This window comes from Carlito syrichta, unplaced genomic scaffold (genome assembly GCF_000164805.1).
Source record: "Carlito syrichta isolate Samal-C Ts95f unplaced genomic scaffold, Tarsius_syrichta-2.0.1 Scaffold304732, whole genome shotgun sequence".
NCBI lineage: Eukaryota > Metazoa > Chordata > Mammalia > Primates > Tarsiidae > Carlito > Carlito syrichta.
This window is the reverse complement of record NW_007248828.1, coordinates 98,589-113,003: the sequence shown is the minus strand read 5'-3', so window position 1 is coordinate 113,003 and position 14,415 is coordinate 98,589. Positions and strand designations below refer to the sequence as shown.

At 43.7% G+C, this 14,415-nt stretch overlaps 1 protein-coding gene across 1 annotated transcript in view; it reads right to left on the bottom strand.

The window, feature by feature from the left end:
* Nucleotides 1-251: 251 nt before the first annotated feature.
* Nucleotides 252-14,415, bottom strand: part of ZNF236 (zinc finger protein 236) — a gene marked incomplete at its 5' end in the record, with an annotated part of 108,464 nt that continues 94,300 nt past the window's right edge. The window contains 5 exons of the mRNA XM_008060792.1: nucleotides 252-4,059; nucleotides 5,257-5,433; nucleotides 8,375-8,504; nucleotides 12,439-12,636; nucleotides 13,260-13,391. Coding sequence (XP_008058983.1) covers nucleotides 3,935-4,059; nucleotides 5,257-5,433; nucleotides 8,375-8,504; nucleotides 12,439-12,636; nucleotides 13,260-13,391 — 762 coding nt within the window. The remainder of the gene's footprint in view (nucleotides 4,060-5,256; nucleotides 5,434-8,374; nucleotides 8,505-12,438; nucleotides 12,637-13,259; nucleotides 13,392-14,415) is intronic.

Below are 14,415 nucleotides of genomic sequence, written 5' to 3'. Positions count from 1 at the left end.
TCTGAGGAAGGGTTTGAGCAAGTTCAGAGGGTAAACAGCCACCAAAAAGGACACATGGTTTGCAAACTCCAGCAAGGCAAAGCAAGTGTCTTTGCTAGGAATGTGCGGGGCGCCTGGCCTTGTAAAACACTCTGCTGCTCCCACTTTTATGACAGCGAAGGAGATGCCAGCATAGCGGCCTTTGGTATGTGATCTTTTCATTAGAATAACATAAACAGAGGCCTCAAACAGATACATGACATTAAATTGGGTTATGTATGTAGGCTGAAGTTTTATTCTAAAAAATCCAAAGCACCTACATCACATGAGTACAGATTAAGTGGCAGAAAGAGGAGAACAGTAGATTCAGAACCATTGCATAATCCCACCTCTGCCTTACCTACTATGCAACAGGTTTTGGAGGAATGAGTTAGCCATAATAGAGCCTTGGAGTGATCTTTTTTGGTGGGGGAGGGAGGGCAAAATATTGATTTTTAAATAAGCTTCAGGAAAATAAAATTATGTAGGAAGCAGGCATGAGATCACCTTAAAAATAGTAACCAGAAAGCAGCTCTACATATCTTATACATTTCCTTAAAAATGTTACTTACATAAGTCTGTGATGGTCATTTAATGTCAAAATGGGTATCTTAATGAGTTATCAAAGATATTTCTAAAAAGGGAAATATCCACATAGCAAGAACAGAAATTCACTTCTACTTCCTAAAATCTTGCACCTTTACTAACATGCATCTCTTGTACATGTTGCATAAGAGTTGAAGGAAGACACAGAACTCTAGCCATAATTTCAAAAATCAAAATTCCTTAAGAATGACAGTGGAGTAGTACAAAGTATCACAGGAGTTAAGTGCTAGATACATGGCACTCACTCACTAGCACAGGCTTCTCACGCTCCATCAGTGCAACACTTAGGAAAGTAAGGCGCGGTGTCTGATGAGACCCTCGGACAGGCTGCGAGCGGGCAGGTCCAGTCACAAGATTCCCTCTGTTTAGATTCTTGTCTAAGCACCTAAGTTTTTAAAACAAACAAAAAGCAGAGCTTGCTGGGGGTGGGGGAGCATTCAAGTTGACATCTTGAAGACATGCCTTTGTTTTAATCTATGGCCACTGTAAAAACACAACCAATTACACATTATCTAACTGGCTGGGCTGCACAAAGGCCACGTTACTCCTGCTTCTCAACAGTTTTAAGGCTAGTAATTCAATCTTTCAGCTTAAGTGTTTAACAGTTACTTCAGCAGCAAAGCGGGCTAAAGACAGCTCTGAGCTTTGAAAAGGTTCCTAAATGATTAGGCTCATTTAATAGGGCAGCGAATGAATGCACACGAGAGCAGCCCTGGGGGTCGTCTAGGACTGTGTGGACATGCATGACTCACTGCCGTAAATCCACACCCTGACTCTGAAAATCTGAAGCCTTTCCCATAGACATGGCAAGGGGAAACTCGTCTGGCCTTCACAGAGATAAAGGAAAATCTCATTAAAGTTCTTTTCTGTTATAAATATCTGAACTTGAAATTAATTCGAGGCAAACTATTTTTATCTTGGATATTTCTAAAGGAAAAAGAATTAATTACATTCCCTAACTTCAATTTTTATTTATAGTTATTCAAAGCAGATATGCTATGATGAAATAGTTCTAAAAATACATTTCTCTATCCTCAAAACCCTGGTTATACATGGGGCTAGAAATCTCTTTTCTAAGATTTTTTAATCAACCAGCAAACTATAAAAATCGATCTGTACCCCACAAAGATTCAAGTGAAATTATGTCTTTTCAAAACCTTGTATTTTCAAGGAATGTTTTGCAAAAAAGCAGCAGCTTTTATAATTAGGAAATAAATCAAAATAATACATAAATGTCTTGTGTTTGCTTAAAGAATTGAGAAAAGACACAAATGGAATTTTTTTTTCTTTAACCAAAATAAAAGTAGGCTTTAGATTCACCTGTTAAGGCCTTAAATAGGCAATTAACCAATATAGTTCACCAGCCTATGCTTTCTATATAATTAGGAATTAACCCCCTTTTAGAGATGTCCTGAGATGACATTTAATGCTAAAAGCAAAATAAATAACCCAGAAAGAACAAAAATTTTAAAATTCCAATAATAACCTTGGGGATATTTGTTCACCAAAATTAATCAATATTTCTAAATTATCTTAATACAAAATTGTAAAAGAAAAAGTGCATTAAAAGCAGAACCTTTAAAATTCTAGCACAATTACAATTATTCTGAATACACTAACTACAGCCAGGTATACACACTGACATTCAAGGAAACCTCAGGATTTATAATATGTCCAGTATCACAAGAATAAGTCAAATAAGGCTTTTTTTCTTAAAAAAATATACAATACACAAAGCAGTTTGGAAAAAAAAGTAATATTATTTAACAGTTTCTGACTTAAATATTTTCACATAACAAAAGTTCTCATATCACCATCAATATTACTTATATACATAAGCCAAAAGTGAAAAACAAAAAAACCAAAAGATGTCCTTTCAAAATAACAGTGAAATGTCTGTTTCTTTAGGAATCTGAAATGAGTTCCTCTCTTTATATACAAAGTCCATACAATATTTATAATAAAACCACTCTCTTCTGAAACCAAGGTGGCAATGAGAGAAAACAAAGGCAATTATTTTTCAGGAGGAGAAAAAATAAAACCCAGCTTTATATTACAATGAAAAAGATACCCATTTATTAATAAAATGAATACAATACTGATCTGAAGTGCTTGTAGGGAGGTGAAACTCAGATGCTCTCTCTCTCTGCAATGAGGACTAGTGCTTTTATTTACAAAATATACTGTTCAGCCACACAGAGGCCCATATATCTGTCTATGTACATATTTATTTATATATAGAACATATAAATAACTCTAAAGGAAAAATTAACATGACATCAAGAACCTTCCATCTTTGGAATGCTGTAGGAGCAATGTGCACGCACTCTGCTCCAGCATGGGTGGGATTTGGTTTGGGACATGTTTAATGTGGCACCACTGATGATACTAAAGAATTCCCTGAAATAAAAAAATACATTTGTTTATACATGAAGAGAAAACCATGGGGGTTTTTATGGGTTCTTATCTTTAAACTACAATTATGCTTCTAATTTATTGGGGTGGTCAGGGCCACAGTTACTTGTTCCTAAGAGACAATTCTGTCCTTTCCTATTTGCAATGTATGGCTTGTGCTTCTGCGATCATCTAACCCGTGTACTTGAAAACAGACTTATGCAGTGCGCGTGTCACCTCCTGTGCAGACAGTCTCATCCTCATTTTGGGTCAGGCTTACTCGATTCCCCATGTGGACGCCCCAGAGGCTGTATTCTTTTAACTAGTGATTTGATGTTTATAATGGGGAGAGAATTGGTCCAGCCATCTCTCCAGGTATCGGTCATATTAATTTATGGTAGATTAAAAAGAGTTGATTTCTTCTAAATGCACAGAGAAAAGAGTGAAAAACACTTCCCTGTGTGCTGTAACATTTGCTCTGAACCTCATGCACAATCTCACATCTGCTTTGTAAGCTATGCTTCTTATAACAGAAAGCATGAAGGAGAATCTTACGTACGCTCTTCCAATGTTAATTTTGTCTTTGCTAATACAAAGAAATCACACTACAATGATAGTAAGATCCAGTTAATCTCTTTTAACTAGATACACTGGCCATGAGTAGAAGATGAAACTGCCTATTGTAGTACCTGAGTTCAGTGATTTGTAGACAAATGAGAACAACGTGTTTACATCTTCCCAGTTTTTTTCCTATAAGTCTCTAAAAGACAATGATTCTTTAGATAATTTTATAGCTAAAAAAAGTACTGTGGTAACATTTGTAACACTTGAAGCTTTCACACAGAAATCCCAAGTGCTTTGTTCTTTCCAATATTTAACTTCCAACGTGTTCTTAAAGGCGCTCCCTCGGCTTGTGTCAGAACACGTGGGTGAGGGTCTGCCACTCGCCTGCCGCCTCCTGCACTACCTCCTCCAAGTGAAGGGTCCGGCTCAGCGACTCCCCGTCCTGCTCTGGGGGACCAGCAGACTCCTGCAAAGCACCTGTTGTGCAGGGAAAGAAAACACAAGCAGAGTCTCAGACCTTCAGTAGAATGGGGGGATTTTCACCTAAACAAAGACTTCCTGGTGAATAGAGACAAGACATTCATAAATTTATTTGCTTTGTATCCTTCCATACTAATGAAACAAGAATCATTTGGGCCACAGGTTAAACACCTGCCAGTAGTCATCACTGTCATGTGAGTATGAGCATGTGCAGAGCACCTGTGATGACACTCCCACCCACAAATGCTATATTAACATAGCACCAGTGGTGAGCAGTTAATAATTAACATCAACATGCGTGATTTTCCTAGTAGAAAGCAAAGCAGGAAGCCCTACAGTGTGGGTGTTAGAAAAATTATCCCTTTTTCCTTCTTCAAACACATCCCATGATATGAGGAGTTCTACCTTGGGCTCCGCACACACATAGATGCCTAACACTCAAAACCATGGCTATGCAGTCTCACTCATGTTGCACACTGCTCCAAACCACTGGGTATACCTGTCCCATTCATAATCATACCAAGAGCTTTCCTCAGATTTTACTATTACAACCTCCTCTGCACAGCTACTGTCACCCAGTCTAGGCTATCGCTATTTTTCCTCCTTAATAGAGACAGACAGTACTGCTAGATTCTTTGTAGGATCACATCCCGCTACCCTTACTCTGATGGCATCAACGTTAGCAATCAACAAAGGGAAACCGAGGCCCCTCTGTAGTGGTGTTGGGTCAGCAAGAGCTGACAGGAACACACAGTACAGATCCTGCCTGCTTCTGCGTGACAGTCAGGCTGGCCCTGGCCTGACACGTGGTGCCACGAGCAATGTAGCAGACGCTGAGCTGCATGCTGTGGGGAAAGAGGCTTCTAGGAAAAGTGGTGGAGACAACCCAGAGGTGCTGCCAGCTGGAGTTGAAGTCTTGCCCGGGAAAGTCAAGCTGCTCAGAACACTTGTGCTCTAGTACACAGCTCGCCCTTGCCAAGACAGAGGAGATATAACCGAAGTCTGTGCATGGCGGCTGGGGGCAGCCCCTACTAAACTCAGCATTAAGGTTACAAAAGACAGGCATCCTGTCAGTAAAGCCAAGGTCATGCCACAAACAGGGCGCCATCGCTGTGTGAAGTGAGGAAATGGCATGTGCGAACCGCTGGGTGCCACGTGTCACCCAGCACCGAGGACCATTACAGCATGTCTCACCAGTGCAGCTGTGCGCCCGCTTCATGTGAAGCTTCATGTTGCTCTTCTGCGTGAAGCCCATGACACAGTAGGCACACTTGTAGGGACGCTCCCCTGTGTGCTTCTTCATATGCACCTGCAGGGCGCTCTTCTGGTTGAAGGCCTTCTCGCAGAGTGTGCAGTGGAATGGCCGCTCCCCTTGCAAGACAAAGCACAGAATCAAGAGGCACAGGACAGGCACCAAAAGGGAGCCACTTTGAAGAAGTTGCACGTTCCACAAGATCACAACAACAACCCTCCTGCTCCCATCCCTCAGCCCACCAGTGAACAAGACTCTAGTGGAGTCACTCCATGGCCAAACACAAAATACAACTCTAACCAAAAGCCACTGAGTCACAGAAGCAAACAGAAATAGAGGTAGGGATGGCTGGCTTAAACTAAGTGCTTCTGAAATGTTTTTCGCAGTTAAGCAAAAAGATATTAAATACAAGAGAATATCAAACCCACTTAATAAAAAGTGTGATTTATATATTTTAAACATTGCTATTCAACTGCTTTCAAGGTAACACAGAAACTGAGAAGCTGAAAAAGACGTTGCTGAGTCTGGTGTCTGCTGAGTGCTGCCTGAATGGACACCAGGTGTCAGGCCTCTCTGTCCTGCCACCCTCCTGTCAGTGGTTGCTGTGCTCCTGGGCTCGACCCAGCTTCCCCTGTGCCCACTCAACTTGCTTGCTGCCTCTCCCCCTCAGAGCTGGGTCCTTCCCCTGGCCTTGCAGACCACACAGTAGCACACGGCCCACACTGCTGCTCTGATGGTACCCCCTCCTCATCCTCACAGACTCAAGTGGTGTGGTCTGCTCAGGTCTTTCTCCCTTCTACTCAGTGTCCATGGCAAATGAGGCTTTACCTCAGCACACCTCCAGATGAAAAGTACTAGAAACAGCCCCAGGCTTCATGCCCCAATCCTAGGCACTTGGGTCATGCTTCTTCACACATGACAGAGGGGAGGCCATCATTATGGTCACTTTTCAGTTGACTTTGGGTGAGAAGGGAAATTAGCTGGGGGTGCCATCTGTGAGTCCTTTAAAAACATTTCCTCTGGTTGGAAGTCATCCTACAACACAAGGAGCAGGGTCCTACAACCCCGGGATGAGCCTGGAGCAGGTTCCTCCCCAGGACACCCAGGAAGAGGTCCAGTGGGCCTGACTCCTCAACTCCAGCCCAGGAGGCCTTGAGCAGAGAGCCCACCAAACCCACCTAGATTCTGACCACAGGTGCTGATGGTAGGTGGGGGCCTTGAAGCTGTTAAATGTGGAATAATTTGTTATAAAACAAAAGAAAATGAGTACCATGTCCCTGCCCTTGCGTCTTCCTAAATCTCAGTCAGCTGAGTCTCATTTAAACACAGCTACAGCATGTTTAAATAGCTTGTTCCCCAAACCCTCTGAAGTCAGAAGGGCCAGTAGAGAAGCTGGAGAGGCTGCATGAGAGACAAATGTTGAGCCCCAGGAAGTCAGATGGATCTCCTGGAAAGGACTGAGCGGCTTAAAAGGCACAAAAACAACCACCTGACAAGAAGCACTCAAGAACTTGGGCTTATTGGCTGGGTCAACCCATTAGCTCCTCTTGGGACCTACATGCACAAGAAGCGGTTTAATTCCTTCAGGATCCATAGGCTCACAGAGAAGGATGGAGGATACTTACCAATGCTCCTATCAAAAAGACTAAAACATGACAAAACACTTATCCACCAATGAATATAAAATGACATTAGATAATCTGCCAAAAAACAGGCTATTGAGTTGAGAGTTTTCCTATCAAAACATCTTTTAAAATTTTTGTTTTGTTCAGAGTTTAATATCAGTCTTTATGATATACAAACTGTAAAAGATATATCATATACCAGATGTTATTGCCATATCATCTTGAATTACAAAGAATAAAATAGAAAAACTCAAATCAGATTATAAATCGTAATTTTAAAATTCAAATAAAAATAATAAAATGTAAATGGCAAAATCTACTGGAAAAAATGTTGAGAGTTGGGAGCCAGCCACGGAGGCCCACTGAGCATTAGGGATCAGGAATGGCCGTTGACCCCGAGACCACTAGGATGTGTTCGGGAGCTGTTGACCCCATTCCCTCCCTCCTTTTCCATCTGGCACAAGGAACCAGGAAAGGCTCCACTTGCTCTAACAGAGGACTCTGAAACCGGAACGAACACAGCTAACTTGGGAGTCTATTGTTCACATTTTCTACGGTTTATGCTTTTTGCTTTTAAACAATTTAAGTTTAACTTTGAGTCACATTGAGGAGCCTTAGTGCAAGTCACAGGTTCTCTTGATGTGATTTTAGAAATTTATAGATATAGGTTTTGGAATATAGTTTATATAGATTAAGAAAATTTAAGTAACCATTTTGTTATAGAAGTGTGGTTAGTTCAGTTTGATTCAGGGGGGCCAGGGAAGTTTGAATTAGGTTTGCTGTTGCTAGGAGAGTGTAACTATAGCAGCCACTGTTTCATAGAAACTAGTTTGAATTAGTATAGAATAGTAAGAGGTAATATATCATTATGTTGGTTTCGGGTGTAAGCACTGAATGATGTTATGTAGCTATAAACAATTAAGGGTACATAGAAACTGGATAAGAACTTCATGTGTTTCTTCATGTTTGAAAAATACATCTGCTTGAGAGTAGGGGGTGTCCTGTGTGTACCTGGACCTGTTCATGTGAAAGGCACATGCTACCTTTTGTGTAACCATAGCAGTAGGAGTTCCCATGATGATAACTGCAGAGTTTGGGGATAAAAGCCTTGGGATTACACCCATTAAACAGCTTCTGCACTAGACAGGAGTCCAGTCTCTTTCTTTCTCCCCCCTTTCTTTCTCTTTATATCTATCCCTCCAGTTTAAATCACTGACGCTGTCACACCGACAGAGACCCCCAATCCCTGCAGGGGCAGGACCCCCGCAAAAAAGTTAGCTGAGATAATAAACTGATAAAAAATTAGGGGACGTGGAACACATGGACCTTGCCTTACAAATAACACATGACATCGCACACGAGAGTCGAGTCCTGTCTCCTTATGCAGGATGCTCTACTTCAAAGAGGAATAAAGTGAAGGAAGTCCCTCACTCACCTGTGTGGATGCGGCTGTGGCGCTCCAGCTGGCTTGGCTTGGCAAATGCCTTCTCGCAGGTGTCACATTTAAACACTCTGGGCTTCTGGGAGCTCAAGGAGGGCCCGGCCTGGTGAGTCTGCATGTGCTCCTAGGAGAGATGAAACACAGAAGCAGAAACATTTCAGATCAAACTTCAGAGATTTGAAACAGCAAAGGAAAAACAAATCACTGCAAAAGATCAGGCCAGTGGCAAGGATAAAATCAAAAGGCTCGTCTCTGATTTGCATTTCAAGGACCAGATTCCATCAGCAGAGGTCACAAGGAGACAGGTTGGGTGGGCAGGTAGACAATCTGAGTTTTATTGCCTGCTAGCTGTGTGGCCCAACCAAGTCTGTGTCCCACACAGGGACGGCAGATCTCCTCCACCACACTGTCATGAGGTGAAATGAGACCAGTGACGTCATGCAGGGAGTCTAGTGCAGGAGCCCTGCTGAGCCTCCCTTCATCAGCTGTGGGAGGTCTCATCCTATTTCTCATGTGAGTTCACCCAGAAGTTGTGGCACAGCCAGCCCTGTAGGGTCCTGGGGGACCTGGCCTGGATGTGTGGGACATCCTTCAGAGACTCCCACACACAAGTCCTCTCATAAAACACTTTGTAGGTTTTACAAATGCACAATGGTTACTTCACAATGAACCCCAAATCTTCTAAAGTCAAGATGAACTTTTCTTGTCTTCATCTCCTTATACAGGCCTTGCACTTTCTGGAAGTGCTGTAAGAAAACTCAGATGGCTCCAAAGGACACAGGCAGAGGCAGCCCATCCTCTAATGGGGCAAGAAGAGAAGGAAACAAAGAAAAAGGCAAGGAAGCCTGAGCCCATGGGAAGGGAGGTAAGCACATTACCATCTGCGTGGTGAGGTCAGGGGAGGGTAGAGAGGAAGCAGTGACTCTATCTCCCAAGACCTCCCAGGACAAATGGGTTCAGATCTCCTCCATGGGGCCACTGAAGGGTTTCTCCGAGAGGCTGGCAGCACTGGACTGGCCACGGCAGGGCTGTGTGGAGACCAGTGGGATGCCCACCATTTGTCTCCTAACTACTGGGCAGTCTGTACCATTCCTCATTCCAACCTCTTCTTCATGATTACCTGCTGAAGAGACCCTGCCATGAACCCCTGAAGAAATGGACTCTCAATTTTACACTTAACACCTGACCCTTTTCTTCCAATCCAACTCACTTCCCTTTCCCAATCATGCAGATACCATGCACAGTCTTCTCAGAAAGTCTACAGGGACTGCAACTATGATTTCATTTATCTTCCTGCCCATTTACACACAAAAAAATCCATCAGCTGTGACCCTATCTAGATGAAACTTGGTTGCTGTGGTCTATGCTAGGAGACACAAGAACAATACCCACATCTATAATGTGAAAATCAGAGTACCATAGCAAAAAATAAGAAAAATTAACCTATAATGGGTAAGGTTAACTCTCTTTAAGAGGAATCTATGGGACCTAATGACCTATAAATATGAGAGGAAGTAGTTTCAGAAATTTCCAATTCCATCCAAAATGACAAAGGGCATACATAGCCTCAGAAATGTCTTAACTTGTCTAAATAGACTATTCAGTACAATTTTACTAAGTCTTAAGAATGCTTCTCTTAAAAAAGGGAGGAGACAAAGCCTAGAAAAGAATCTTAGAAATGAGAATGCTTTGCCCTCAGATAGTTCAACTATGAGAAACAGAACACAGGTATGCCATGTCATCTGAAATAGAATCATGTTGAACATTTAACTGCAGCCTGTTTTCCCACCAGAAAGCATTCTCTGACATATTGACAAATGTTCCTTGAGAAAGAGTTCCACGGTAAAAGGTCAACACCAGCTTGAGTGGAAGCCTTTGTTTTTTTTGGAGTTGGAGTCTCTCTCTGTTGCCCAGACTGGAGTGCAGTGGCACGCTCCTGGCCACTGCAGCCTCGACCTGCTGGGCTCCGGTGATCCTTCCACCTCAGCCTTCCAAATTAACTAACACTTCTTGGCTTTACTTTGCTACAGTGAGGCCAGAATTACCAGGAAGGGGTGGTGCTGAGCAGTGATGTGAGGACTCCACATCAGCTGCGCCCCCGGGGCAGGGGCGGGGTGGGTGGGTAGGGGAGCTTCTCTGTGAAAGATACCAAAGAAAGAATCCAAGCAGTCAAAGCAGACATATTTCCTTCAGCACAGTAAAGCATCAAAGAGGAGACAGGCCCAGGGCTGCAGTCAGGGTCCTGGGCAACAGGCTTCAGGCAAGGCTATCAACACCCCAACTACTAGCACATGCCTCATCCAACACCCATTTGCTCTATTCCACACTCAAAAAAGGCCACACTGATGAAAAGATCCAGTATTCCAGTTTCTCGGATAGAATTTCTCACTTAAATAGAGCTCTTCCTTCTTGGAGTCCCACACTCATTAAAAAAACATCAAACACGTGAAAAACCAGAAACACCCCCCCTCAACGCGCGCGCGTGCGCGCGCGCGCGCACACACACACACACACACACACACACACACACACACACACACACACACACACACACAACTACAGGGACCCCAGGGATCCAAACACACTGTCCTCTTGGAGCAGTTTCCCTTCCAAACGAGCTGTGATGCCCACTCTGTCTCCAGAGACATGACAGACCAGAGATCTGAGCAATGGCCAGTGTGTCCGCAGACCACTTGCATCCCCCTTTCTCTCCAACCACCACCTCTGCAGTTATGCCTTCCCTGTGTGTGTGTAATTACTTTTTATCAGTAGACTTAAGTTTTTTAAGGACAGTCTTAGATTTACAGAAACATTGAGCAAGTAGTACAGAGAGTTCCCAATGAACCACATCACCCAACAGGCTCCCCATCACTAACATTTTGTGATAGTAGGGTATGTCTACTATAATTAATGAGCCAGTACTGGTGCATTTACTAAGGAAAGTCCACACCTGATCAGATGTCCTGAGTTTTTCCTAGTGTCCTCTTTCTGTCTTGGATCCCATCCAGGATCCCACATGCCATCTAGTCCTCAGGTCTCTTTAGGCTCCCCTCAGCTGTGATGGTTTCTCAGACTTCCCTTGTTTTTGATGACCTTGACAGTTTTGAGAAGGACTAGTCAGGAATTTTGTAGGATGTCCCTCAAAGGGGATTTGTTTTCTGTTGTTCTCATGACGGGACTAAAGTTATGGGTTTTTAGGAAAAGTGTCATTTTCATTACATGCTACCAAGGGCAAATACCAGCATCACCAATGACTGTGACTATGACCACCTGGCTGAAGCGGTGCTTCTCAGGTGACTCCACTGCAGAGCTGGTCTGATTCCCATTCCTTTCCACACTGCTCCCTATAAAGGGGAAGGCACCCCAGGCTGGACACCAGAGAACCTGATCACATGTCCTTCCTGAGCCTCTCTGAATCACCTGCCAGAGTCCTGCCTTGCCCACCCACATTGTCAGGACACCCTCTGCAGGATGGCCAGGGCTCATCTGCCTGCCTCCCACGGGGGGTATGTGGCGGTCTCCAACAACATGCAGTGACCAGCACCACTCTGTGAACAGCCAGAACAGAGGTACTCCACGCAGTGAAGGGAGCACCTGTGAAGCTGTGCCTCGAAGTGAATGCACATGCGGCTTTGTTAGGAACCAAGCAATCCCCCTATAGAAAATCCTACCAAGCTCAGTCTCACCAGTAATCACCAGTAATCACGTTTATTTTTCCACAGCCTTGATTACAGGAGTGGATGAATTTTTAAATGTTTGCCAGTCTGATGGGGAGAAATGGGGTCTTGATATTATTTTTATTTGTATTAGGAACAGATTTTGAATTTCACGTGAATGTGCAACCCATTCAGCAGTACACCACAACAGACCTGCTATAGCGGAAGCAACCTGGTAAATAGACGTGTATACACTGACTTTTTCCTCAAAAAGATGGAGACATTTATTATCTGGGTCTCTTATTCCTGCTAGCAAGACTCATGACCTGTGCTAAACCTCAGAGTCGGAGTCTGTAGCCACAAGGGAAGGGCAGCCCATCCACTGTAGTGCCCTGGGCCTACCTTGAGGTGCGTGGCACGCTTGAAGGCCTTCCGGCACACGGGGCAGCCGTGGATGCGCTCCCGGCCATGCACCTCCTTGCTGTGGTGCATGAGCACGGCAGCCGACGGAAAGGCGCGCTCACACTCCAAGCACTGATGTACCCGGCCCTCCTTCTCAGGCTGGCTGCCCTGGGCCAGGGTCCCAGAGACATCAGCTACCTGGAATGAGCCAGAAATTCCATGATTTTTCACACACTTTCCTGGACTTGCGTGGTTTGTGAACTGATAGACCACGGCAGTAATAAGAAGGACATTCCTAACATGCACCAAGTCCGTGCCACATGTTCTATCATCTTGGCAAAATGAGCCAGGGACACCTTCAACAAGAACAACACTGCTGGAATACTTGAAATGCGCTGACTAGAGCAAGATTTGGAACACACAATAGTGGTTAACAAGTGAGCCCTGGAGCCAGCGACAGGTCCACAGCTAAGTGAAGTCTGATGAGTGGGCAAAGATAAGAAGACATGAACAGATTTAAAACTAGATCTGGACATCATTAATTGCTGCATCTAATTTTCTGATACTACAACCTCACTCTCTAAAACCAAATCACAGAATGAATGAGATCTCATATTTGTCATTCAAGATATGCCCCTGCCGATCCTCAGAGCTCAGCACCTTCATCCATTCAGATTTGGCTGGGGACACCTCCTCTGAAGCCAGTCCCAGCCACCCGGGGCCTATGGTGCCACCCCATGGCCCTCTCATGCCATCTCTTCTGAATTTGTATGTTTTTGTAAAAGCTCTGAAGGCTCTGTGGATGTAAGCACAGCCCATACCTGGTAGGCTATTTCTTCACAAGCAGTGGACGCTGACTGCGGCGTGTGGCTCACTAGTATGACCTGCGGCGAGCCTGCTCCGCCCTGGCCCGAAAGCGAGGGATCCGTGAGTAGTGCTGGGAACTGCTGACCCTGGGAAAAGATTGGTACTATTTTACAACTATTTTACAAGTTGTAACATTAGCAAACCAAGTAATAATTTTAAAGATCTTTCATTGTACAGCTACTTTGGAAAACAAGTTGGTAGCTGCTCAAAAAGTTAGCCACAGAGTCACCACTTAACCCAGCAACACAGGAGAAATGAAAACTGATATCCACTCAAAAACTTGAATGAAAACATCACAGCAGCATTATCTGTGACAGCCACAAAGTAGAAAGAGCCTAAACGCCCAGCAGCTGATGAATGCATAAATAAAATGTGGTGCAAAGGAATATCACTCAGTAATAAAAAGGTTCACACTGATATGCTGATATATGAGACAACATGGAAGAACCCGGGAAGCACTAAGCTAAATGAAGAGCCAGTTACAAAGGACCATATGGGGGCCATCCTTTTGTTTCCCTAAGCCCTGGCCCCACCCCTACCTGGGGGAGGGGTGAATCTCCTTTCTCTCTCTCTTTAATCTATTTTCTAAATAAACTATATTTTCTGATCTACAAAAAAAAAAAAAGCCACACAGAGGACTCCATTCAGATGAAATGCCCAACAGACAATACCACAGGGACAGAAGGTAGATCTGCAATTGCCAGGGCAAGGGCAAGAGAGCACAGCGTGAGGATGGGCCTGGGGTGAGGGGAACTTAGAGTCGCTGCTAAAGCCTCCAGGTTTCACTGAGGGTGATGAAATGTTCCAAAATCAGATTATGGTCATGGCCGCACAACTCCATAAATAAACTAAAAACCATTAAATTGTACACTTTAAATAAATGGTGAACTTGTGTATATAAATTATGTTCCGAAGTTTTTATGTGTATGTAAATACATAAACATTTATTTGTTTAAAAACACATGTACAATTTTGCTGTGCTATATAAAATCACTAAGTCTTTTCACCTCTCCAGCACACCTTTATGCGAGTAAATCTGACAGAAAAATAAAAAATGAAAATGACAGGGTAGGATGGGGCACATGAGCAGAGAGGAAGATGTAGCTTAAA